The sequence below is a fragment of the Malurus melanocephalus genome, unplaced genomic scaffold (assembly GCF_030028575.1).
Source record: "Malurus melanocephalus ecotype Western Australia unplaced genomic scaffold, MMel_1.1 scaffold_114, whole genome shotgun sequence".
Lineage (NCBI taxonomy): Eukaryota > Metazoa > Chordata > Aves > Passeriformes > Maluridae > Malurus > Malurus melanocephalus.
Window position 1 is genome coordinate 1642509 of NW_026623346.1, and position 24722 is coordinate 1667230.

Consider the following 24722-nt stretch of genomic DNA (forward strand, 5'->3'; position numbering starts at 1 on the left):
ATCCGGGCCTTTGGCGCTCTCCCTTCCTTTCGCGCCGGCGGCCGCTGGAGGCGGCGGGTCCATGTGCGCTCGGCACGGCCCCGGCCCCTGCCCTCCGCCCCCCGCGCTGCCCCCGCCATGGACCCCAGCGGCATCATCGAGGCCCTGCGCGGCACCATGGACCCGGCGCTGCGCGAAGCCGCCGAGCGACAGCTCAACGAGGTGAGGGCGCCGCCGGGCCTGGGCCGGGGCCGCGGCGCTGGGGAGCGGTGTGGGACCGGCCCGTGGCAAGGGGAGCCGGGCGGGAGTGGAGAGAGTCCCCCCGACCCCCTCGGCCCGTCCGCCCAGGGCCGCGGTCCCTTCCCGCCGGCTGCATCCCGGCGGCCGCAGGCCGGGCCCGGCGCTCATTGTCCCCGCACATGGCAGCGGGGCCGGGCCGGGCCGGGCGGGGCTGCTTGGGCGGGGGGGCAGCGGCAGAAAGCGGTCACGGCCCCCGTACCTCTCCCGGCGGTAGCCAATTGCCTCCATTGTCTCCCTGCTCAGCCGAGAAAAGGGTGATCCGCTGAGGGGGCTTTAAAACCGCCCTTGTTCAGGCCTTCTGTGGCTCAGGCTGGACACAGCTCTGCCTGGGACCATCTAAGGGACATGAGTCTTTGGAAGCACTAATTTGTCAGCAGGGAAGGAGGTAGCGAGAGCCCCATCACTTCGCAAGCAGTACAGCCTGTAAGAGTGGTTTGGGCTGAATTCAGAATCAAACCAGATGGCCTAGGCTGAGTTGAGAATCAGATCTGGCAGCCTGGCAGTGTTTGGTGTTCCAAATCCTGTGGGCTCCGGGTTCAGCAGGGCCGCCGAGGTAGGTGTGCTCCCTGGGTGTATATGGACACGTGTCCAAGGGACGGGGGCAGACAGGGTTCCTAGCCCAGATGTGTCATCCGCTTAGACTGCACTCACCTGCCAGACTGAGATGTAAAAACGCAGCAGGTCCTAGTTCCACCAACTTCAGTTTTGGAAGCAGATTATGTTTTTGTTCCACTTAACCGCACCTGGTAGGTGACAGCTTTATTGATGAGACACAGCCACAGGACTTGAAGACATTTGGAGAACAGAAGCGTATTGGTGTTTGACCCTGGGAAAAGGTGATATCTTGATGAAAGAGGTGAAGGATAAAGCTCTTGTAGTGCCTTTAGTTGGCTTTTTCCACAAACGTTTTTCCTTGTTGCTTTTAAGCAGACTTTGGGCCTGACAGAATTCATTTAATGCAACGGATGTTCAGCAGAGCTTACATAAAGGTGGGCCAAATGTTCTGCTGCTGGTGGAGAAGCTTTCAAAATAGCTAAAGCTATAGCTTCTCAGACTATAAGGAAGTAATTAAGACAAATTCCTGCCTAGAAAATATTCGGTATATTTGAAATAAATAGTTGTAAAACTACTCAATGATTAATTGAGGTTTGCGTAAGGTAATTGCCTGTCTTTTCCATCTACTCTGTTAAAAGGTATATTAGTATTTATTATTTAAATCAAAAATGAAAAAAGTGTGATGGTCTATAGAGACAGTAATATCTATGAAATCTTAAGCTGGCTCAAAAAATGCTTTTTTCCCCTCCGCATTCAATGGATATCAATATTTATGTATAGTAACATGCTTGAAATCTATTTTAGTTGTTTTCTGCAAGGTATTGAGTTGCTGAAGGTGCAGGAAATTATGTTCACTGCCAGTCACGGTTTTCAGCAAATGGCAAGCTCTTGCAAGAAGGATTGTGCTCACTGGCCACAGGCTTTTGTTCTCACTTTGGAATCAAAACTCTACAGTCTATCATGCACTACACATGTGCTAAATTGGCATAAAATCTGAATATTTGTGTCCCTTTGAAAACATCAAATATTATTGAACCAGTGTGTAAGAATTCTTCATTGTGGGAAATGGGGCATCACTAATCTTTCACAGATATTTTGTGATAAAAGTATGTGTTAAACCAGAAGTCTGCAAGCACTTAGACATAGATCGAGCTTTGGTCACATGCATGGTCTGGGTTTTACTTAGGTTTATTGAAGTCAGCTATGCATTTGCTTGCAGGATGCTGGTCTAAATTTGTTGAATGTTAGAGCAGTTCTGTTACCTGTTAATATTTAATTACAGGTATGGGGGTCTGTCTCTGTGCAGATGAGATCACAATAGCAGTGAACACTGTAACTGCACATGGCCAGGATGCACAGGTGTTTTTATAGTATAACAGTTGTCCTTAGTTGACCTTTTAGCTTACCTTTAATTTGTCAGAAGTGCCTCTGTTGAGCTGATGAGACTGGCTTTCAGCAGAATGGTCATTTTACCTTGCTAGAAAAGATTGTGCATCAGTCAGTAATTGATATTCCTGATTAATGGAAGCATTATCTAAGTAGCTTAGAGTTAACCAAGTATTTAGATCTTCTTCCCCACGTCCTATCAATCAACGAAGTTTCCGCTGACTGGAGAAGGGAACTGGTGTGATTCTTGATTTGTCCAGGCTCTATTATTTTTCCTTTGACCTTGGCTATGTCATTAATTGTTCTATACTTTATTTTTTCTTTCACTAAGTTTTGTCAGATTGTATTGCCTGCACCTRAAATGCTGTGAGAACTTGCAGAGTTGGGATAATGTTAAAAAGCAGGTATTTCAATCTTTTTGGCTTTACTTTTCTCACTGTGCAAAGAAGTTATAGGGAATGAGATCACTGGCTCTTGTGTCTGAGAATTTGCAGCTGAGGAGGTACCCAGAGGTGTTCACCCATCTCTGTGTCTGTCTCACAGGGGAAAGCTGGGTTTTACCAGGACTTAGGACCAGACTCTTCAAATAAACTACCGGAGAGCAGCAGGAAGACATTGCTGCCTTTTGAGATAGTCGTTGTACTCCATGCTAAAGTGTTTCTTAGAAATTGTGATGAAAATAGGTATTTTTAACTGTGCAGCTATGGAGTGACACTCTGAAAGTAATAGTGTTGTTTCATCTTTTAATGTCAACATATTTATAAATGCAGTTGCTAGATAATACTTTCCTTGCAGGTTTCTTCTTTGTAATTCCGTGGAATTTATAACTTCACTGTGGTGAAGGGGAAAAAAGTGCAATCCCCTATAACTCACAATAATTTTTTGTAAGTCAGAGCACAACAGAATTTGTGTAGGAAAACATCCTGATGCTCTCCTGAAAAGTGACTTTCAGAAGTTACATTTAAGCTTTTTCATGTTCTAATGTGAGTGGCAGGATGAGAAGGATACCTTGTTGGCGGGCCACCATCGCCGTTGGTTTAACGGTGCAGTAGGGCCTGGTTCAGTGCCTTTCACTGCCTGCTTAATGGTTACAAATGTCAGAATGATTAAATGGTTAAATTAAATGATTGGACTCTTAGCTGCTGAGAGTTTTGGAATGAAAGGTTGCCGAAGGGAAGAAACAAACTGCTTCTTACATGGTGTCTTTCAGACAGGATTTTCCAAATACTGAAATGTGCTGGACACTTGGATCTAGGTGTTCATAGTGGTAGCTCCAGCTTAATTTTTTTTTAACCTTCTCTAGCATGGTCTGCATGTGTAACATCTACAGCTTTATATTGTAGCATAAGAGAGCAGCATGATATCCTTGGCTTTGATTTTCAGATCATGGGGTGTCTTTTGAAGTTGTTAGTGTGACATTTTACCAAAGTACTTCCTAACTTTCCCTTCGCTCATCTTCCATTTGTACATTCTGATGCGTACTAGATGAGGGATGCTTTGAGGAWGGGTTTGTAAGCTGCATGTGTCAAGGCTGGTCCAACACCAGGAATCCCCTTGGGGGCAGCAAGGAGCTGAGGAAGCCTTGGCTCCCCTATGGAGAAGTTTCCTTCTTAGCTCAAATTTGCCCAGCACAAGGTAAAAATCTGAGCAGAAAAGGCCACTTGCCGCTTTCTCATGACTTAGCAAATAGTTCCTGTGTGTGCCTAGCAAGCCTCTGCTAGGAGAACATTGTTTTTTCCTCAGCCAACAATAGAGAAAATAGTTCTCCAAACTTGCAGACAGTATTGTGATAAAAGGAGTGTCAGGGAGGTTTGCAGGATCTGGTAAGTGTGTGTGTATGTCTTCTGTGGACGTTAAACTAGGTTTGCATATACATTGTAGCTGCATAAGAGGTGGCAGAACTGGATTGCAAAAACCTGAGGTCAGAACAACTTCCACACCTGCTGAGTTCATAAAAAGGAGTAAAAAGAGTGCTGCAGGGCAGTTTGCTGATTCAGCGTAGCCTTACCTTTCTATAAGAAAACAGTTTCATCTCAGTGTAACAGTTATGTGCACCCAGTCCGGCTATGGATAAGATCAAAAATTGCAGATGTACATGTTGCATGTTTCCCCCCCAAAACTGGAATGGAGGAGAAGCATTGAATTAGTATTTTTTCCCATCTGCTTTATTTTTAAAATGTTAGCCTTTATTCACATGTTGGCTGCTTTGAATAGCTGCATTAATAACCTAGGGTTCTAGTTCAGCAGCATATAGTAAGTGTTGCTCATCTGTTCTACTTTTTTGGGCAACAGTAAAGTAGGTTCCTATTGTAGTGGGTTTGTTATGGTATGCCAGGTTCCTGTCTGAAAAGAATGCATGGAGATCTTTTTACCCAAGATGAAACTTRTTTGATTTAGTAGCATGCAGGCTTTGTGTGAGAGAAGACTATTCCAGCATTAAAAGTGAATGTAACTTACTGCAGTGAGTATCATTACTGGAAGAAAAGTGCTTTTTCACGTTGTAATTAACTATTCATAGTACACATGCCATGAATTAGTCTCTTCAATGTTAACTTTGAACTTCATTCTTCTTTTGGATTATATAGCTGGTGTGACACTTTTCTCAGAAGTCTCTTTTAGCACATGTCTAACAAAACAACCTGGTAGGAAAAACTGCAATAAACTATGCAAAAAGATTGTATGTTCTGGAGCAGTGATTGATGTTAACAGACAGTGGTGCAAAGTTTGTGGTCTGATAGAACACATTCCTCAGCTAACCAGGCTGCATAGCATAGCTCTTGGGAAAAGTCCCTGAATTCTTTGGCTCTTAGACAGCAAAGTCATACCAGTGACATGGCATGTTGGACCTTTTGTAAGGGGGAAGGACTTGAGATGAGTTTTGGTTTTCTTTTTCTTTAAATGCTGAGTTATGTGTTGGAAAACTGATTTCTGTGACAGAACTATTTTTTTAAAAATGCTTCAGTTCTCTATATTTAATACTTATTTTTAAATGGAATTTGTAACAAGGAGCAAAAGAATAAAAATCAAAATTTTACCAGTGTCAAAACCTTTAAGTCTTGGAAGTTTTCTGTTCATGCAGTTTAGAGCATGTGATTGTGAAATCCTGATTTTAGTTCAAAAATGTACCTAAAATAGGTGTGGTTTTTAGTATGGTTGTTTTTTTTTAGCAGTGCAGTCAGTGAAGAGGAGCATGGTGTCCTGAGAGGCAGCCCTCTTGGGGGAGTAAAATTATTAAAGATGAAAATAGTTGAAATTGATGTGGTTTCAGTATTTTTTAACAATGTGGATACAAAAAAGGCACCTATGTGGTGTCTTATTTTAGGTTCAGTTGTTTTCTTTCCAATTGTCAGTAAAACATTGGATGCTCTGTTTAGGGGTGAAGCAGAGCAAGGAAGCACATGAGTAGGTGATTGTAGTTTTATTTGAGCTTTCAGTACTACTCTTGTCTTTATGGAACTGTCCTTAATCATCTCTACATTTCAGTTTCCCTGGAATCACCTTCCTCTCAGTGGCTTGGGAACGAGGTTATTGCAAAGAGTTTGGAAGTCCTTTATATTCCATACAGAATGCATAGAAGTGTTAATGTGGCTCTGTGTGGATGGAAGTATTAATTGAGAGGATTAAGAGCAGGCATTGTTTGGCAAGTACAAGATATAATCTATGCTTTTAATACAAATACAAAATATCTCAGCTAAATCTGCTTTGAACCCCTAAAGGTGATAAAGTAGCTCATCCTCATGGTTACTTGGAATCTAATGCTTCAGATGCTAATAAGGATAATACTTGTAAGATTTAAAAACACCCCAAACAGATAACAGTATTGATGTTTTGGTTCTGTCCCTTAAAGCTTGCTATAGTTCAAAGGATCCAGTGAAAATACATTAATCCCACATACTAATAGAATTGGTATTTCTAGGCAGCTTCTGCATCCTGCTATAGACACAGGCTCAGCCCTGTCTTTGAAAATGAAGAAAGCATTCTTTGATATTTTATTAAATTTCAGTATGTGGCCATTTTATACACTGCTGTCTATTTTTTGTTTCTTTTAAGACACGAGATTTTAAAATGTATTTCTTTTGGTTTAACCATTAGTTCCTTAGTAGCTCTTAAGCAATTTCCATATTTGTTGCTGAAACTGATATTTTTTTATTAAAGGAACAGTGGTCTTTTATCATGGGAAAGGGAAAGTAATCCTTCATTTTTTTAAATGATAGGATTAAATGCTTCTGACTTTGCAAACATTGCAAATTTTCATTATAGAAAAGGTATCTGTTAATCTTACAGCCTTTGTGGAAAGACATCAGTTTGCAGTTTTAAGTCCCTTTCATGCAGACTAATATGACCTTATTTGTAGGTGAGTTAAAGGTTATTGAAACTGAAAGCTTTCTTCAGGTTCATAACATGTTAAATACAGGAGCACTKCCGCTGACATTAATGTTAAGCATATAATTGAGTGCTGTGCTGAATTAGGATCTGATGTCATTCGGAATGTGCTGCAGGACTCTGTGTCTATTAATGTTCCTTAAGAAAAGAAGGAACTTAATGGACCTGGAGCTGTAGGAGAAATCAAACCCAACTAGTAAATTTTATTTTAAATTCAGTTTTTCAACCATTACTTGGCAGTTAAAGAAAATTGCCCTTTTTTTTTTGCATTTGAAGTTGTGTTTGATTCTTCAAGACTTAGGGGATATTGAGGGATGTGGGGTCAGCAGGCTGCGTGCTCATATTGCAGTGTCAGTTACTCCCAGTTCATCAAATCACACTCTGCAAATAAACATTTCAGTGGGACCAGATGCTTCTGGGAGTCTGGAGCCTGCGGAGTTTTAGTGCACAGTCTGAATGTGTACAACAGTGTTTTAACATTTTCGACAGATTCTTAAGTCAAGTTTGTTCTTCATTTGAAATCTGTTTTAAATAACAGGAGATAGAAAAGCTACACTAATCAAATCTGAATACCAGTGTCATGTTCTAGGCTGTCCCTTTTACACTTGTTTATCCTTGTTTATTGGAGATACTTGCTCAGGAAAGGTAAAGATGGAGAAAAGATTCTGGTACTGTAGGAGTGAGCTGACCAGTCTTATACACTTAGGAGGAATGTTAGCATAATTTCTGTCAGAAGGGCTTTAGGTCCTACTGAAAGAATGTAAGGATAATTTCTGATCATTTCTTTATGACATGAAGTTGCTGCAGTATCTGAGACAGCCGTTTAGTTTTGATAGTGTTGTTTCAATGGTTGTCAAAGTAACAAGTGGTTTAGAGGTGTTTCCTAAGTTTAATGTGTTAAATTACGTGGATCTATGTGGTTGCCTTTGACAGGGGAACTGCAAAGAACGTAGGAAACAATATTGATCTGTAAGTGAAGATAAAGCAGAAAAGCAAATCTGTTTAGATGTTGGATGAGGTAGATCAGGACTATCTCAAAGGATGAGGTCCCAGAGCCTTTTTGTGGCTAAGTGTTCCAGACCTTGTCCTCCCTTGTGAATTTTTTATCTATGCATAAAATAGGGATTCCCCACTGCGACTCATGCCCATGACTCTTCACTTTTAGGAAAATTATGTTGGATTTCAGTTAAGAAAAGTAGAGTTAGTTTTTAGGCTTTGTGATTCACTTTTCCCAGCAAAATTAGTTTATTGTCTCAAATTCTTGTTGCTTGGGAAAGGTGGTTAAAAGTGCTGTAAAAACAAGAAAAAACATGTTTTGTTTTCTTTACAACTCCTGGAAATCCTTGAGAAGTTGCTACTCTGCAGTTGTGCCTCCATTTGGGTCTCCCTACTGTTGCTTTGCTGTTGTGTAGTTACATGACAGCTGCTGCAGTAGTGCATCAGTGGTCCCTTGAAACTGGTTTTTCAGAAGGGTGAAATAGGACTTGGACTTAGTTTTAAAAACATATTCCTATCTGGTTTTTAGCTTATTATATAATGGATTTATTCCTTGCTAAAGATCACTGTAAACTTGCTGCGCTTGGATTTTTCAGGCTATTTAGATGCTCTTTCTTCAAGTGTTCTGAATGGGAAACATGTTTGGTCACTGGAAGGCTTGATTCCTGCAGCCTGGTCAGTGATTTCTTTGACTCTGTTACCTTAAACGGTAGGATTTTTCCTCCCCCATGCTGCCTTCAAAATACAGTGAGCATGAAACTTTGGAATGCTTTGGCTGATTACCTGACTCCTGTGAAACTGGCTGAATTGCTGGTATTCTATTGATTGCATTACATCATTATAAAGATATTGTAAAACTTAATGGGAGTATTCTAAGATTTAACTCAGTTTTTCTTTTCTCTCCATAGGCTCATAAGTCAGTGAACTTTGTTTCAACTCTGCTTCAGATCACTATGTCCCAGCAACTGGATTTACCAGTGAGACAGGCAGGCAAGTTGTCAAATATTTTTTTCATTGTATCTACTCTAATGGTGCACACACACAAGTACACATGCAGATACTGTTAAAGAATTCTAATGGTTTTAATCTCCAGCACTCAAAAGTTTGGAGTTCTCAAATTACAGTCATAGTGAACTATTATCTGGCACCAGCACTGAGTAAGGGAGACAGAAAAAAAGGGTGTGTCTGGCTCTTGAATGATTCTTTCCCCTTATCTCTAGTGAACATTCTTTGGGGAAGGAAAATGGTTCGTGATGCTGGTACACTTGGTCCAAGGAGATCATGTAAACTTGTAGTGAGGGAATTGATGTTTCTAAACATTAAGAGAAAGAAAACAAATCATGTCCTTTGTAACACTGCTTATTTGCACATAAGCCATAAGTAAAATTGGATGTTGATTATTGAGAACTTCAAAYATCATCTTAAAGCTGCTCTACTTTATATAGGTTTTTAGTACAGTACTTCAGTGGGTTTTCTGACTGGCCAGGATGGTATGATCTGGTTTACTTACTGGGATCTTCCTTATGGTAAACTACTCTTAAGTTATAGCCTAAACTTGCATTTTTATCTTACTGCTTCGGGGACTGGCTGAAGTCTGTATCACTTCAGTCTTGCAATAATCTGCCGCGTGTTTCTTGACCTCTGCAGACACTTTCAGAAACGCTCTGGTTTCTGAATCTTCAAACGATGCATATGAAATTTAGAAAGAGAAGTTGCTTTATGGACTTGGGGGTAGAATTAGATTACCAGTAACTTAGTTGCCAGTTTGCCATTTGAGATCTGCTGTTGCATTTTGTAAGTATTTTTCTAAGTGCTGTAATTCATATTCTGCCACACAAGCAGTTTAGATTTGGTTGTCAGATGGTAAATGCAGGGTTTGTTCCAGCAGCCTGATTGCTACAAATTGCGGTGGCGCATAACCTTGGTATAAAGGAGCTCTGTTTCTCTAGCATTCATTCCTGCATCACAAATTTAATTAGGGATTTTTTTGCTTATGAGTGATATTTTACATCATCATTAGTATTGATCAGCTTTTCTTTTTCAGTTTTAGTAAAAATAGTTATGAAGTATTTTTCAGAAGTATGTTGCTAAATAGTTCCCTAACTACTTACCTGGCTCACAGACAAAAGTGATACCTTTTAGTATTTTCATGTTAGATGAATGAAAGAGTATCAATTTAGTAAATTAATGGGTTAATAATTTGCATGATCTATATATTTTGATTCTCCTGCTTAGGAAGGGCCTATGATTTAGTAATTTTGGTTGGTTTTGTTCTAAAAAGATTGCTTGCAAAGTGTGTGTTTGTTTTGTACTTGGAATGTCTGCCAGCTGATTTGCCACTCTTGTTTCACAGGGGTTATCTACTTGAAAAATATGATAACCCAGTATTGGCCTGACCGTGAAAGTGCTCCAGGAGAGATCCCACCTTACGCCATCCCTGAAGAAGATAGGCACTGTATCCGTGAGAACATTGTAGAAGCCATTATCCACTCTCCTGAGCTAATCAGGTACACACTTTTAGTCTCTTCGTGAATTGGCTAGGGATTCTGACTGTTGGGTTTCTTTCTTTTGTTTTGCCCCAGCTAAGATCACCCATGTGCTAAGCATCATTATCACACACTGTGTATCATAAATATAGAATCAGTGTAGATATAAAACAGTTTTCAGCTTGTGCAGCATGTAGAAATTTAAAGTTCCTTAAATGGAAGAAAATACAGAACCTCAACCTTCTAAACAAAACTTAAAGGAAGTCTGAGTATGGACAATGTTTGCTGTTTCAACCCTACAAGAATATTATTTAAACAATAGTAGTAATTTATATAATCATTGTGCTTTTGATTTCTAGAGTACAGCTTACTACTTGCATTCACCACATTATCAAGTATGATTATCCGAGTCGCTGGACTGCAGTTGTGGAGAAAATTGGATTTTATCTCCAGTCTGACAATAGCGCTTGTTGGCTTGGAATTCTTCTCTGTCTTTATCAACTTGTGAAAAACTATGAGTAAGTTCTTTCTGGACTTTCTCCATATAAACCAGCCGAATTAATACATTGGTGTGTCTATTTTGTATGCTGTGTATATGTTGTAACCATATAGAACTGTCTGTGGGACTGCACAAAATCCCCCAGACTTTGTGCAGTCTAATTTTAGAAAATACTCTTGAATACTTGCTGTGCAGATATTGCCTCATGTATCTTCTTCACTAAAAACGACAGAAAAAATTCTTTCTAAAAGTTTGAATTCGGAAAAAAGGAGGGTATTTTTAAACCTTAATGTGGTAGTTTTGTATGGATTGATGGCAGTAAGAAAGTCTGCTCAAAATCACGACTTTTGCAGGAATTTATTGTTTGAAGCAGGTTTAAACTTTTAAACAATTTGTGCTCTAGTACTTGGTGACAGAAACCATAGAAAGGTTTGAAAGTGTGAAATCTGGTGTGTTGGAAAGCTCAGAATTAGTTAACTGACTTTGTAATGATCGCTTGAGTAGCCCCATCCAACCCATCAGGTATCTTTATCGAAGCTTACTGTCCTGTTATATGGAAGGCATTGGGCTGGAATACCTGTGAGTTTCTTGGTTCTGTGTCTGGTATTATGATCAGAGCTTTAAAGYTGAGGTTGCATTTTGAGAAGCTGTGAGGAGCTTGGCTGATACTGCTGCCAGGTAGGAACTACATTTGAGCTGGGTCAGAGAGAAAGACAATCCCGGAGTCAGGGAATTGTAGTGGAACTGATGGAACCCACAACTTACTCTTTCAGAGCACTAGAATACGTAACATCTCTGTTTCAGGTACTTGATTTAAAATGCATGGAAAAATATCCATCTAATTTCATGAATTTTACCTCAATCAATGTAAAACAGTGGATGTCAGTTTCTCAAAAATACTTCTACAGGAATACTGTAACAACTTTTGTAATCCCATGTGGGAGTTTTCTTAGTGGCTGAAAATTGCAAGTCCTGCTAGGAAAAGAAAGCAAAATTCTCAGTTGATTTTCAGCTTAAACATCTTTAACCAAATGTGCTGCAGAGATCTGTGAGCTATAAATCAACAAGTGTTCCCTGGCAGTGAATTATAATAGCAATTCTTGTTTAGGGATCTGAGCCCAGTCATTGTGTGATTAACTATGGTAACAGGCTTGTCTGTAGTCTTAGCTGATCAAACACTTCAGCTGAGGTCAGGAACTTCTCCTGCTTGCTCAGCTTTCTGGAGAAGTCAACAAGAATGAGTTTCATGTCACAAATCATGTAGGAATATGCACATTTCAGTGTGTTTCAGTCAGTTTGGTGGGACAGTAATCTGTGTGATGTTATGACTTTGATCAAGTTTTTGCTGCTTGAGTTGTAGGAATATTTAAGTACTGAATTTTTTTTTTCTTAACATGCTACATAATTGTCTCGGAACTTTTTGCATTCTTTTTCTTCAAATTCAACCATCAAGATCAAATGGCTGCTCTTTGCATAGTATTTTTTTCCAGTCTTTTTCAATTTTCTGTGGAAATTAGAAACAGAGTTTTCCTTACCAACATTTAATCTTATTGTTTGGGTTTCTGGTTCAGAAAATACATGAAAACTGTATTATTGAGCAGGATTTTGGATCTCAGCATTTTGTAGTAGTTTTTACAGAACATGCCATCTGGCAGCAGATTGACTAGTCTTTATCTTATTATATTCTGAAAATTGCCACTGTTTAGGATGCTGACTATTGATACTTGATATTAGTGAAAAGTGTACAAAAAATGTGTTGGTAAAACAAACCAAAACCAATCCAAAGCTCAATCCTTTAACCCAAAGATCTCCCACAGGAGTCCAAAAGTATGACAAATACTGATTGCTTAATCAAGAAATAAATGTACAATCTTAAAATGGTATTTCACCTTGTTATTGTCATCACCAGTATGGACAAGATCCTGTTCTACTGTGATAACTCTTGAATCAATCAAAAGTTGGGGCAAAGATCTTAAAACATGGCTTTGTTTCCTTTTGGGAATTTTGAATTGTTTGAGAAAGGAAATGGGGCCTTGTGTTCAGCATAGGCAACTGGTGGACTGTACCCAGCATAGGTCTGAGGCATACTTTCAAGGGTGGTTGCAGTTGAAGCCTGCTCAGTCTGCCCCATAGCCTTGCATCCCACCTTCTCTATCAGATTTTTGGCTTTGGGCAAATGAAATGGTGAAATGAGAGAGACATCAATGATAGGCTGTGAGAGACTTCACAGTTTGAGTACTTCCGTGTCAGTGAAGCAATCTAGCTTCTGCAAATATTTTGGTAATTTGTAAGCTCTGATTGTATCTCAGCTGTATCACTGGCTATGGCTTTATTTCAGCTTCTGTAACAGGAAATAGCTAGGGTATATTTTTTATGTGATAGGCTGTTATGAGCTATCCTATAACCTACTTGTGCCTACACTGGGGCAAGGTGAGCTTTTTCAATTTAAAGCTACCTGAAACAAGTACAAGACTGGTTTTTGCTCTTCTCTAAAGGTACAAGAAGCCAGAGGAGCGGAGTCCTTTGATAGCTGCAATGCAACATTTTCTGCCAGTCCTGAAGGATAGCTTCATTCAACTCTTGAATGATCCATCAGATCAGTCTGTCCTCATCCAGAAACAGATCTTCAAAATATTTTATGCCCTTGTCCAGGTAAAAGCTTTGTGTATACTTGAACAATAATTTAAGTTAAAGCATTATGATTTTCCTTGAAATAGTGGATAACAGAAATGTAACAATATTAGATTACATCTGAATCATTTTCCCTACTACTCAGTTCCATGAATCACAAGTTTCTGATTGTCTTGTGCTTTTACTTTTGTACAGTGCTATTCCTGGTTGGCATTTGATATAACTTACACATGCCATCCTCTAAGGTAGAGTATTTGCTGGAAAACCAGTTAGAAAATGAGTTTTCTAAGGACAGATTGTGGAGGCAAGCCTACAGAGAATTACCAGTGTGAATATAGCAGTTTGGAATGAAACTGCTGTTAAATGCTTCAGAAATTAGAGTAATATCCATTTAAGTAGCATTTTAGCATTGCATAAGCACAATGAATTGGAGCAAAGACCTCTAGCACCTTTGAGAATACTTAGGATMTAGATTAGATTGTGTTAAGTTCTTTAGCCTGGTTTTTGAGAGAAATTGCTAATCTTTCGTGGTAGCTAAGTGTAGGCAAAGATTTGAAAGCTAATCAAACTGTGAAAGTAACAAATATATTATAGAGCAATTAAAAATAATTTCCTCTTTTTTTTAATAAGTACACATTACCTTTGGAGTTGATAAATCAGCAAAACCTGACTGAGTGGATAGAAATCCTGAAGACTGTTGTCGACAGGGATGTACCAGCTGTAAGTGATTTTTGGCTATTTATGTCTTTAGGCTTAGGTATTTTTCATTCATTAAATGTTAAACAGCTGAATTTTTTATTTCTGCATTCTTCTTTTCTTTACAGATGCTAAGAAAATAATTGAAAAAACAATAAAGCTAAATGGGGAGTTTAAACAGACTAAACAGATTTTGAAAATATATTCAGCATGTCTGGGAGTTCTGTTGTTTTCAGATTAGAGCAAAACGTACTTTGGCTTCTTGTTTCAAAAATTTGTTGACCATTTAGGCGTATTTCATGGGATTTATTTTTAGATATGCTGTACTTCATTTCCATTAAGGTAGAAGTGCAAATGGCAGGTTAAAAGCAAGATATGCTATGTAGTTTTTCAAATTACATATAATTTGATCTCTTTGTGAGCAATTGGTAAATAATGTCTTTTTTTCCTAAAGGAAACCCTTCAGGTTGATGAAGATGATAGACCTGAGTTGCCTTGGTGGAAATGCAAGAAATGGGCTTTGCATATCTTAGCTAGGCTCTTTGAGAGGTATTTTCTCTTCCATTATTATTAAAAAAAAGCCCAAACAAATATTCTAGTCAATAATACTGCTGCATCCTTGAGTTTACATACTTGCATCTAATTCTAGGTACGGAAGCCCTGGTAATGTTTCCAAGGAGTACAATGAGTTTGCTGAAGTCTTCCTGAAGGCGTTTGCTGTTGGTGTTCAGCAAGTAAGAAACATTGAGTCTGGGGTTATTAGGATAAGTTTAGAGTTAGTAGTAATTTCTTATTTCATTATTTTCTGAAAAGGCTTCTTGCTTTTATTCACAATTTTATTTTTCAAGCACATTGGTATGGAAAGCACTGATGTCTGTGGGTTAAAATAAAACAATGATTAAGAAATTGTCAATTTGCCACATATCACAATTCACTTTCCACTAACAAGCTCTCAGATGACCTTCAGACAAATGCTATCCATTTCTTCCTTTTGAAAAGAGATGGGTATAGTATGTGGTGTAGCTGACCTTCAGAACTACTGTTTTAACTCTGACACAAAGTTTTTTTACTTAAAGTTAGTAAATGTTAAAATTCCAACCTTCTGCAAAAGTCTGATCAAGTAGAGGCTCTCTTGCAGACAGGTAAGTGATGGTCCCTTTCCACTTGTCTCCCTGTTTAGGGGTTGCCACCTGTGCTGTGTTTTAAGGTCTGCTGCATGCAGAACATCTTTGGATTAATTAAAAACTTCAAGTATGTTTTTACAATATTTCCTTGTGTTTGGTCCATAAATATGCTTATTTTAAGGTGATTCATAAATATTTTTAAGGTGATTAGTTTGCAAATATGAATAGATCATTAATTTATGAAAATTAGTAAGAGCTGAATATTTTTTTCAAAGCCTTTATTTGAATCAGAAAAACACTTCTTAGTTCAGTTTCAGTTCTCTTAATTTCTGATGAAATTCTAATGAGTTACAGGACTTTAAAAGAAGAAATATAGGGAGAGTATCTCATAAATACATGCTTTTTGAAGGATGGCCAAGAGTATGGAAAACATTTGTCACATTGAGTGTGAGGCACTATATCCCAAGATTCCTCTCAGACAAGTGGTGTCAGCATTACTTCCTGAGGTGCTCATCTATCTCCTGTAGGTTACCTTAAAAAAATAGTTGCATGTTCTTTAAGGCCTTACTGGTTGCTTTGCAATTGTAGGATAAAATAAAGTTCTGACAAAAGGCTATGGCCAAAAGTAGTCTTTGAAAAGATAATTTTAGCAAGTTTGACAAAAAACTTAGTTTTTTTCTTTACATTGTCTTTCAAACAAATTTGATCCTTATTGTTACTGCAGCTAGGAAACTCTGAAAATTCAGATATTTAAAGGAAAATGGTCAAAAAACAATACTTTAGCAGGCTTAGTTTGTTCCTAAACAATAATCTAACTTGTTTAGGAAGACAGACTATATTTAAGGTGCTGCCCTCCATTTTTCTGCAGAAGATAGGGCTTGGGCCTGTGCTCGGGACCTGGAGTCCTTCATAGATTTTTGAGCAGGATGTGTTTCTTTACAAAAATTGGGAATCTGTAAAATATTGAAGAATACAGATTTGGATACGTTTCCTTGAGTTCTGTGTACTCTCCAAAGTGTTTGCACCCTTTTAGTAAAGGAGTAACAGATAAATAAATGGCATGGGACTACAGGTTGTTTAAGTATAAACTTGAAACGTACTGCTATTACTATCATAATTACGTCTCAATGATCATTCCTCACCCCTCAAAACAAAAAAATCTTTTACATTCAGCATTCACTTTAGCTGAACTTTCTTAGCTTGTTAGAAACAGGCTGAGCTACCTAGCTGAAATACCTTGAATTCATCCCTTGTGTTAGCAGCTGTTTTGCTCAAGACACTTCTCATTTTGGATGAGCCAGAACTAAGTCCTGGTTGGACACTGCTGGCTGTTCCTGGTTGTTCCTTGGTACTGTTACAGAATTTTATTTCCCCACAGCATCCATCCTGCTCTTCCTTAGTGCAGTTCTTAGACCTTTTCCTAATCTTTTAGCGTCTTTACCTACTGCATCTGAATCATGAAACCATATGCATCTTCTTGSATAGGCCTTGAAACTGCTGCAAGTTTGAACTTATGCTCTTTTCTGTTGTAACTCAATGTCTAATGTCACCAAAACCTTGTACTGGGGTGTGGGTGCCAACCAAWTTCTCTCTTAATCCTGGATGCTTTTAAACATCAGCAGTTAAAATTCTGGGAACTGATAATGCATCCAGAGCATAAAAAAGTAAAGCTGTTTATATTTCGTTGAATGAGTTCATCCTCCTTAAACTGAAGTGCAAGGCAATTCCTTTAGGAAAAACACTTCAGTGTTTGTGTGATAAATGGTATCAATGGCATTCATTTTCAAAAAATTTGTGTAATTTTCCTCAAATTTTTTTGTGATATGAGAGATATTTGCAGTCCTTTGGGTTTAGTTTTCTTGAAAAATGCTTGTTTATGTGAAGAATTAAATTAAACCCTGCTAATCAGACTTGCCATTTCTTTCCTGTTGGTGATGCTCCTTTTAAAGGCACAGTGTTGCCACTGACCTGGATGGGGTTACAGGGACCTCCCTTTGCATTACCCATGCAAAACTCTCCAGTGAGCTATAGTTTATCGTCATGGTCCCATGTCCATTTCATGTCCTTATTTGTGAAGAGCCTTGGACTTGACACAGACCCCTGTGGAAAGTTCTGGATGTCACCTGAGGAGAATTGAGGCCAGAGAGCCAAAGGGAGTGACTGATGGATCACTCTCCACACACACACATTCCTCACACAGCTGTGTGACTGTGGTACAGAGGCAGGGATCAGTGGACTGTGAGTGTAGGGTACTCCACCAATCCAGTGGCTGGGCATGAACTGCTGCTCCCAAAGAATGACAAGATGGATTAATAAACCTGAGAGGGCAAAGCTCCCTGGGGTGTAGTGGTGGTGAATCGGCATGTATGGTTTCTCTTATTAAAGGATGGTATTTTTAAAAGATGTGTAAGCACCTAATATGAGCTGCAAATTGTTTTACAAAATTAACAATGACATTTGGTAGAAGGATTAGTCAGTACCCATTTTAGCCTAATGAATAAACGGGGGTTTTGTTCAGTTTAGAGGGGTTCTTATGTAGGCTTTTGAGGGAGGGTAGAATTGTGGTGAAAATGGTCTGTGTTCAATATAAGCTATTGATGAGATCTGATTTCTCTAGGTGTTGCTGAAGGTGCTGTATCAATACAAGGAAAAGCAGTACATGGCTCCTAGAGTTCTGCAGCAAACCCTGAATTACATCAATCAAGGAGTGTCTCACGCAGTCACCTGGAAGAATCTGAAACCTCATATTCAAGTAAGCCATTTTCGGGTTTAATGCTTGGATGACTCAGTAGTGCATTAGTCAGTCTATTGTACAATGTTTCCTTGCTACAATTCACGTTCTAGTCACTTCTTTTATAAATTACTGGTGGAAAGAGTTTAAGCCTGTTTGGTGAGGGTTACCTTGAAACGCGAACAAAGCCAGCTAATTTTTTGCTATCTCTCCTTTGTGCTTTTAATATATTAAGGATTATAGTCTAACACAGCATACTTGGAGATGGTGTTAGCTGCTGAATTTATGGCACTGAATCATTTCCACGTTTCCAAAGCCAGTCTAGTATCTTGTAACTCTACCTGAAGACAAAAGATCTGCTCTTTTGTAAAGTGCCACATAAATCCATTATAAGTCCAAATAGTTTTAGAATGTTTCCATTTTATATGAGGAAGTGACAAAAAGGACAAAATCTGTGAAATACAGGACAGAATGCAGAGATTGATTTAGTAGTGCTAACCTGCATTCAATCTTTTTTTTTATTCCAGGGAATTATCCAAGATGTTATTTTTCCATTAATGTGCTATACAGATGCTGATGAAGAGCTTTGGCAAGAAGATCCATATGAATATATCCGCATGAAATTTGGTGAGCAYTTGAAATCTACTCATGTTAAAAAATAATTTCACGCAAAGATGGGATTTTTATGTAGGTTTTTTTGTGAAAACAGAGATGATTTTGATCTTAAAAAGAAAAAATATAGTGTATTAACCAAATAATAATTAACTTGGACATACTGGTGGGAATAAGAGAGAATATACAAGAGTCAGCAATGACACAGGAGTTTGTGCACTTGTGAAAGATTTTCATTTTCACAAAGTTTTTATTACAAGTCAAATAGTCCGGGTTTTGCTAACAACAACTGCATAAGTTTAATGTTTCCAAAAGGTTGTGCTTTACAACAGCTGCTATTTCAGGCCCTGGATTTCTCAGGGAATTTCACACGTCAGTTCAGAGCAGATTTACCGCAGTGGTAAATGACGCATTATGGAGTAAGCCTGGCCTTCCAGACTTGTCCCATTTCACCTCCTGTGTTCTGCTGTTTTATGTTGGGGTTTACTCTAAGTCTCTGCAGTCCTCTGAGGCTGGAGACAAAAAAAGTACTTCAGACTTCCTGAACAAATTCTTCCCTCCACTAGGAATGTTTCTGTGACTAGAACAAGGAATCTTGAGGGGTTTGGGAGTTTTTTTATACTTCAGGTCAGAGGCATACCTGAAACGCTACAGGTATCAAACAAGGCTCTGATAATCCTCTTCTGCAGAGAAATAAGAAACTGAGCATTTTTTAACCCAATTAATTCTCTATGCTGGCCTGTAGAGCAAATAGCATCTGTGTCAAAACTTAACTGTTCTGTCTGCTTCTGGGGTTACAAAAAAATTATCTTGAAAATAAGAGACACAGAACTTCAAATTAGACATTAGAGGCAGTGATCATGAACAACATGAAACATATGTATCCAGCCACATGTCATTCTTTGGTCTTGGAATATCTATCAAGAAAGCACGATTAAGCACCTGAAGGGTGCTCCTTTTCCATATTAAATAGATTGGGATAATGAACTGTAGTAAAGGACCAAAATTAATAATTGTTACATTGGTTTTGAATAGATGTATTTGAAGACTTCATTTCTCCAACAACTGCTGCTCAGACATTATTGTTTACATCGTGTAGTAAAAGGAAAGAGGTAAGCTATTCAAGGATGATACTGAAATATCACACTAGCTACAKTCATTCAATTTGCTGCAAGAGCTGTTAGTAAGTTTTACTTTACTGCTGTCGTATCATAGTATGCTAAAATTTGAAATTACAAATTTTTATGATTTTTTTGTCTATTTTGTGATTTTTGTATTTGCAAATTCACCCTAGGACCCTCTATCAAGAATATTGTGTGTTTATAACAAAGACATAAAACATTACCCAAATTCCAGACTTGGAGCTGACTTTTAGATATTTTAGCATTTCAGAGCACTGAGAATTGTACCTGAGATGATYGATTGGAATACTTTGACTAACCTTACATGTAATCTAGGTTCTGCAGAAGACAATGGGCTTTTGTTATCAAATCCTTACGGAGCCAAATGCTGACCCTCGTAAGAAGGATGGTGCTTTACATATGATTGGTTCTTTGGCTGAAATTCTCCTGAAAGTAAGCATAACAAATCCAAGGGTTCTTTTCATTCTTTTTCTGCCCCTCCTATGCTTTCTTTAACATAGAGTGTCTTTTAAGAATTGCAGATAGCTCTTTGAGTTCACAAGTTTCTGAATTGCTGTCAGGTTTTTTTAAGCTGCTGAACTTAATTGTTTTGGGTTTGATGTCAACTTAATTACTGCTTACTGAAGTTCTATAGGTCACATTCAAGTTCAGATTATTTTTAAGTTCTGTTAAGTTCTTTGCTTCTAGTAAGAATTCATGCACCATATATGTGCTACACTTAATTACATTCCCTTTTTTGTGGAAGAAAGGAACAAAACACATCCAGTGAGAGGCTGTTGATTTAATTGTTTTTTGGGTATAGCAGAGACAAAATAAAATTAAATTAGTGACCATGCTCCCTTAAAAAGGTAGCAAAACAGATGCATGGCATGGACTTGTATTTGGAGCACAGCACTAAGAAATTTCCCTGACCACTTTTTCTTTTGATGCCAGAGTAATGTGCCTCCACTTAAAAGGTGTATTTTGGGGTCAAAAAATGGCTGGGGAAAAAGTGTCACTATTCTGACTGAAAATTTAAAATGTCTGTGTAAAATTAGAGCTCAATTATTAATTCAAGATTTCATTGTTGCATAATTTCATAAAGAGTAAGTTAAAAATCAGAGGGTTTTGTTACACTGTTACACTTTATCATGTGTGACTTTTTTGCTGGGTTAGAAATACATTTTAATGTGAAGTTTTAAATTGATGTGCTTCTCTTCATATGTTGACAGAAAAAGATCTATAAGGATCAGATGGAATATATGTTGCAGAATCACGTGTTCCCTCTCTTCAGCAGTGAGCTGGGTTACATGAGAGCCCGGGTAAGAAAGTGTGGCATTTACTGTTGAAACACTGTTTCGGCTAGGGAATTCAGAAATCTTTTAACTTTTCCCCTCTAAGAAATGCTCTCCTTTCTGCACCTTTTCGTACTAAATTGCACACTTATTCCAGGGATGAGTACCTGTGTGTGTGATTGTAGATAGTCACTGTGTCATTTTGAAATGGCTGCAGCATTGTGTGCACAGTTTCCCATCTGTGTCTAGTGGTAGGGTCTATGTGTGTTTTGCATGTAGACTGTACTGCTCACATAAAACCTGTGGCCAAAGATAAACCTGAGATCATAGTACTGGTCTAGTGATGTCTGCAGGACAAGCCTCCCACTGACCAGCCTCCACACTCTCAAACATCTTCATCACTAAAAAGTTTTACAGTATCTATTTGACAAGAGTTGTATCTCAAATTCAGTGATTTGTGTGGGGTACAGGTATAGAAGTAGTTGATAATCCTGTTTGTAGGTTTTGCAGCTCTGAATTTGTTCAATATCTTTCTTTTCAGGCTTGCTGGGTTCTTCATTATTTCTGTGAAGTCAAATTTAAAAGTGACCAGAATCTCCAGACAGCCTTAGAACTCACAAGACGGTGTCTGATAGATGATAGGGAAATGCCTGTGAAAGTGGAAGCTGCAATAGCCCTTCAAGTTCTCATCAGTAATCAAGAGAAAGGTAGGAGTCCTCCTTTACAGCTAAAGGGGGTTTTAATGGAAGAGGTGTTAACTTTGTGATGTTCAGGCAGGCTTGTTCTCTTCTTCCCTGATGTTAATTTACTTCTTGCAATTGTAATTTGTAATCATTAAGAAGTTAATTTACCTCTTGTAACTGTAACTTGTAATCACTTACTATAATTTTTCAGCAAGAGAAACTAAATTTTTTTCATACATAGTAGTATAAATGATAACATTATAAGACATTATGCTTATGAGGACATTATAAACAAGAGCTTCGTGGTACAGTAATTCCAGTTTTATAGCACCTAATAATTATATCAGAAATAGAGTGGCAATATCTGTCTTGCATATATTTGTTCATGTTAAAATTGATAACAATTTTTGAAAAGCAGTCTTTACTCAGGTAGGCTTTACTTGGCTTAATATTCCTGAAACTGGCATAAATAACACAAAGCAAACATATTCTATATTTAATACTTAAAGTAATTTGACAAAGATATGTATGTACCCATTCCCATTCAATTAACATTTACATTGACAAGTAATCTTAYATTCTGTGAATTCAGACTGCAGAGCTCTGGTTTTCATACTTCAATTTTAATCTTGTTATATATTGTTAAAATCTTGTTATATATTATTAAAAATTTGTATTGARTGGAAGTATTGCTATGATGATTTATACTCCCTGTGGTTTTGGCATGTTAATGCTGAAGTACTAAATAAGATGTATCTTGAATTTCTTACACTGATCTGTGATATTCTAAGAACTTTAATTCAGACATTCTACCTGTTTTCCAGCTAAAGAATATATTACTCCATTCATTAGACCTGTAATGCAAGCTTTGCTTCATATTATAAGAGAGACTGAAAATGATGATCTTACTAATGTGATTCAGAAGATGATCTGTGAATATAGTGAAGAAGTTACCCCAATTGCAGTAGAAATGACACAGCATTTGGTGAGACGTTACAGTGGCTTGGGAAGATGTTTAATATGGGAAAGATTGGTATTTAAAATCGATGGTTGAGTTGGACCAGCAGTGAATAGGTTTTGTTGCTCCAGTCTGTTTAAGTGCATTGAAATTAGTAATTTTCTTCTACATTTAGTAAGTTTTTCATCAGAAGTGGCTTCATAACATACACCAAGTGGAAATTTCTAAGAAAATTCTAGAAATGTTAGTGAAGTATTTGTGGTTTTTCTCCTGATGGTGCTTAATAATGAAATTGGTAGCACATTTTAGGTAGTCTCTAAAATGTCGCTTAGGTTGTCTGTTTTAAAATATTAAAGAGCAGAATTATAATGAAAAGTTTGGTGTGAAAATAAAGTTGAATCTTCAGGAGAAATTCAGAGCTTGACTTGAACAGCCATATCTAGCAAGTTGTACTAATGGTTCCAAAAGCAGAGGTCACCTCAGTGCTTCCCTATTAAGGGCCCTTGTCTTGGAGTTAAAACCGAGTTGTTTATGTGTCCCTCTGGGAATGCCTGCCAAGTGTTCTGGTCTAGTTCAGCTATTGAGGAAACATTGTGTCAGAAGAACTTACCAAGAGAAAATGTATTCTTTTTCATGGGGCATAATGTCATGTATTTTTATTCATGCACAGATGAAGGGTGACAGCTCCAATGACTTAGCATTCAAATTTTATCATCCCGAAAAGAAATTCTGGAGCAGAGGAGTCACCTGCTAATATTGTACATGTTTTCTCAGCAGAAGTCGTTAAATTGGGTAGAATGCCAGACGTTGACAGTTTAGTGACATATGTACGGGTTGTTCTGCTATTATGTGCAGGCCATGACATTTAATCAGGTGATCCAGACTGGTCCAGATGAAGAGGGCAGTGACGACAAAGCAGTGACAGCAATGGGCATCTTGAATACTATCGATACACTTCTCAGTGTAGTTGAAGATCACAAGGAAGTAAGTAAAAATTACTACAAAGCTGATACATATTGTCTAAGACACTCTTAAGTCTTTTATAGTTGCAGTATTCTTGGCATTGTTACCCGAAAAACTGTCCTTTTGGCCAAAAAGATGTTAAAATCGAAAATAGTGAAATACTTACCATGTAGCCAAGTTGTAACAGAGTGGGTCACATGTCTAATGCAATGCATGCACCAATAGAGAATAAATGTTGCCACAGTATTTCCCATAAGAATCCAGTTTCTTGTTCAAATAGCGGAAGGAATGTGTCTGTAGCAGGTGGAACTCTGTCAGCTCAGCTGAAACAACAGATGTGATTTGATGAGGTCTGCCCTTCAAACAAAACAGATAAAGCTTGGTATAGCTCCAAACATTGACTCTGCTGACTGGGTTTGCTCTCTATCACAGAATCGATGTGGGTAAATACAGCTCTTGTGGCTGTGCTCAGAGATGGAGTATTTTACCTGCCTCATCTGCCCTGGAGAATTCTCCACTGGGATGAAAACTCCTTTCATTTTGTTCTGTTATACTGAATGGACTCACTTCTGTCCAGAGTACAGCCAGTTCAAAGATGCTATTTCTGATTAAAATCCTTCTTGACTAGGTCAATTACTGTCTTTTAATAAATACATTTTTTTAGTGACTAAAGAGTTCAATAATAAACTGTACTCTTAGGGCTCTGAATACTAAAGAAGCAGCATTATACAGATTCCCACGGGCAGAATCCAGTGCTGCCACACAATAAACCAAGGACCACCTCAGCTCATTTGTTGCTAGAGCTGCTTATCAAGCTTTTCATGTACTTGTTTTTGTCAGTAGATCCTTGCCATCTAAATTAAGTCTGTGTAACAATATCCTAGTCCTGAGGAACTCAGTTTGAAAATGTTGACCAGTAAATTATATTTATATAATTCATACAGACATGTATATAATTTATACAGACATTTACATTTAGAGACGTCTCACACAGGATGACCAGTGTTCCAAGAGATAAGGTATTTAGCGGGTTAGTTTCAAATCCTGTTCTGCATAGCTAAGACCAGAAATCCAACTCTTACTTGTCCCTGTGCACGGTGAGTGCCCTCAAGAGGTTAATTATTGTTTTGATAGCAATTCCATGGATCTCTGGGAACACTGACTGAATTTCTCAGACCAGCATTTTGAGTGATTGTCTCCATACCATATGAACAACCTAAGCTAGATTTGGGAAGTGGTTTGCTATTTGGTTGGGTTGGTGTTTGCTTGTTTGTTTGGGTTTGTTTGTTTGTTTTTTGTTTTGTGGTGGGTTTTTTTTTTTTTT

At 38.2% G+C, this 24722-nt stretch overlaps 1 protein-coding gene and 1 non-coding gene across 2 annotated transcripts in view; both read left to right on the plus strand.

Moving 5' to 3' along the window:
• IPO7 (importin 7) overlaps positions 1–24722 on the plus strand; it is a 35344-nt gene continuing 10622 nt past the window's right edge. The window contains exons 1-16 of the mRNA XM_057369719.1: positions 1–201; positions 8508–8589; positions 9953–10106; positions 10445–10603; positions 13080–13236; positions 13846–13935; positions 14366–14460; positions 14561–14645; positions 17653–17787; positions 18294–18393; positions 19414–19490; positions 19836–19952; positions 20732–20821; positions 21336–21501; positions 22302–22462; positions 23291–23419. Of these exons, the coding sequence (XP_057225702.1) occupies positions 118–201; positions 8508–8589; positions 9953–10106; positions 10445–10603; positions 13080–13236; positions 13846–13935; positions 14366–14460; positions 14561–14645; positions 17653–17787; positions 18294–18393; positions 19414–19490; positions 19836–19952; positions 20732–20821; positions 21336–21501; positions 22302–22462; positions 23291–23419 (1881 nt within the window). The 5' untranslated portion in view covers positions 1–117. The remainder of the gene's footprint in view (positions 202–8507; positions 8590–9952; positions 10107–10444; positions 10604–13079; positions 13237–13845; positions 13936–14365; positions 14461–14560; positions 14646–17652; positions 17788–18293; positions 18394–19413; positions 19491–19835; positions 19953–20731; positions 20822–21335; positions 21502–22301; positions 22463–23290; positions 23420–24722) is intronic.
• LOC130575680 (small nucleolar RNA SNORA23) lies at positions 21008–21189 on the plus strand. The gene has a single exon (XR_008965587.1). It is a non-coding gene; the product is annotated as a small nucleolar RNA SNORA23 (small nucleolar RNA).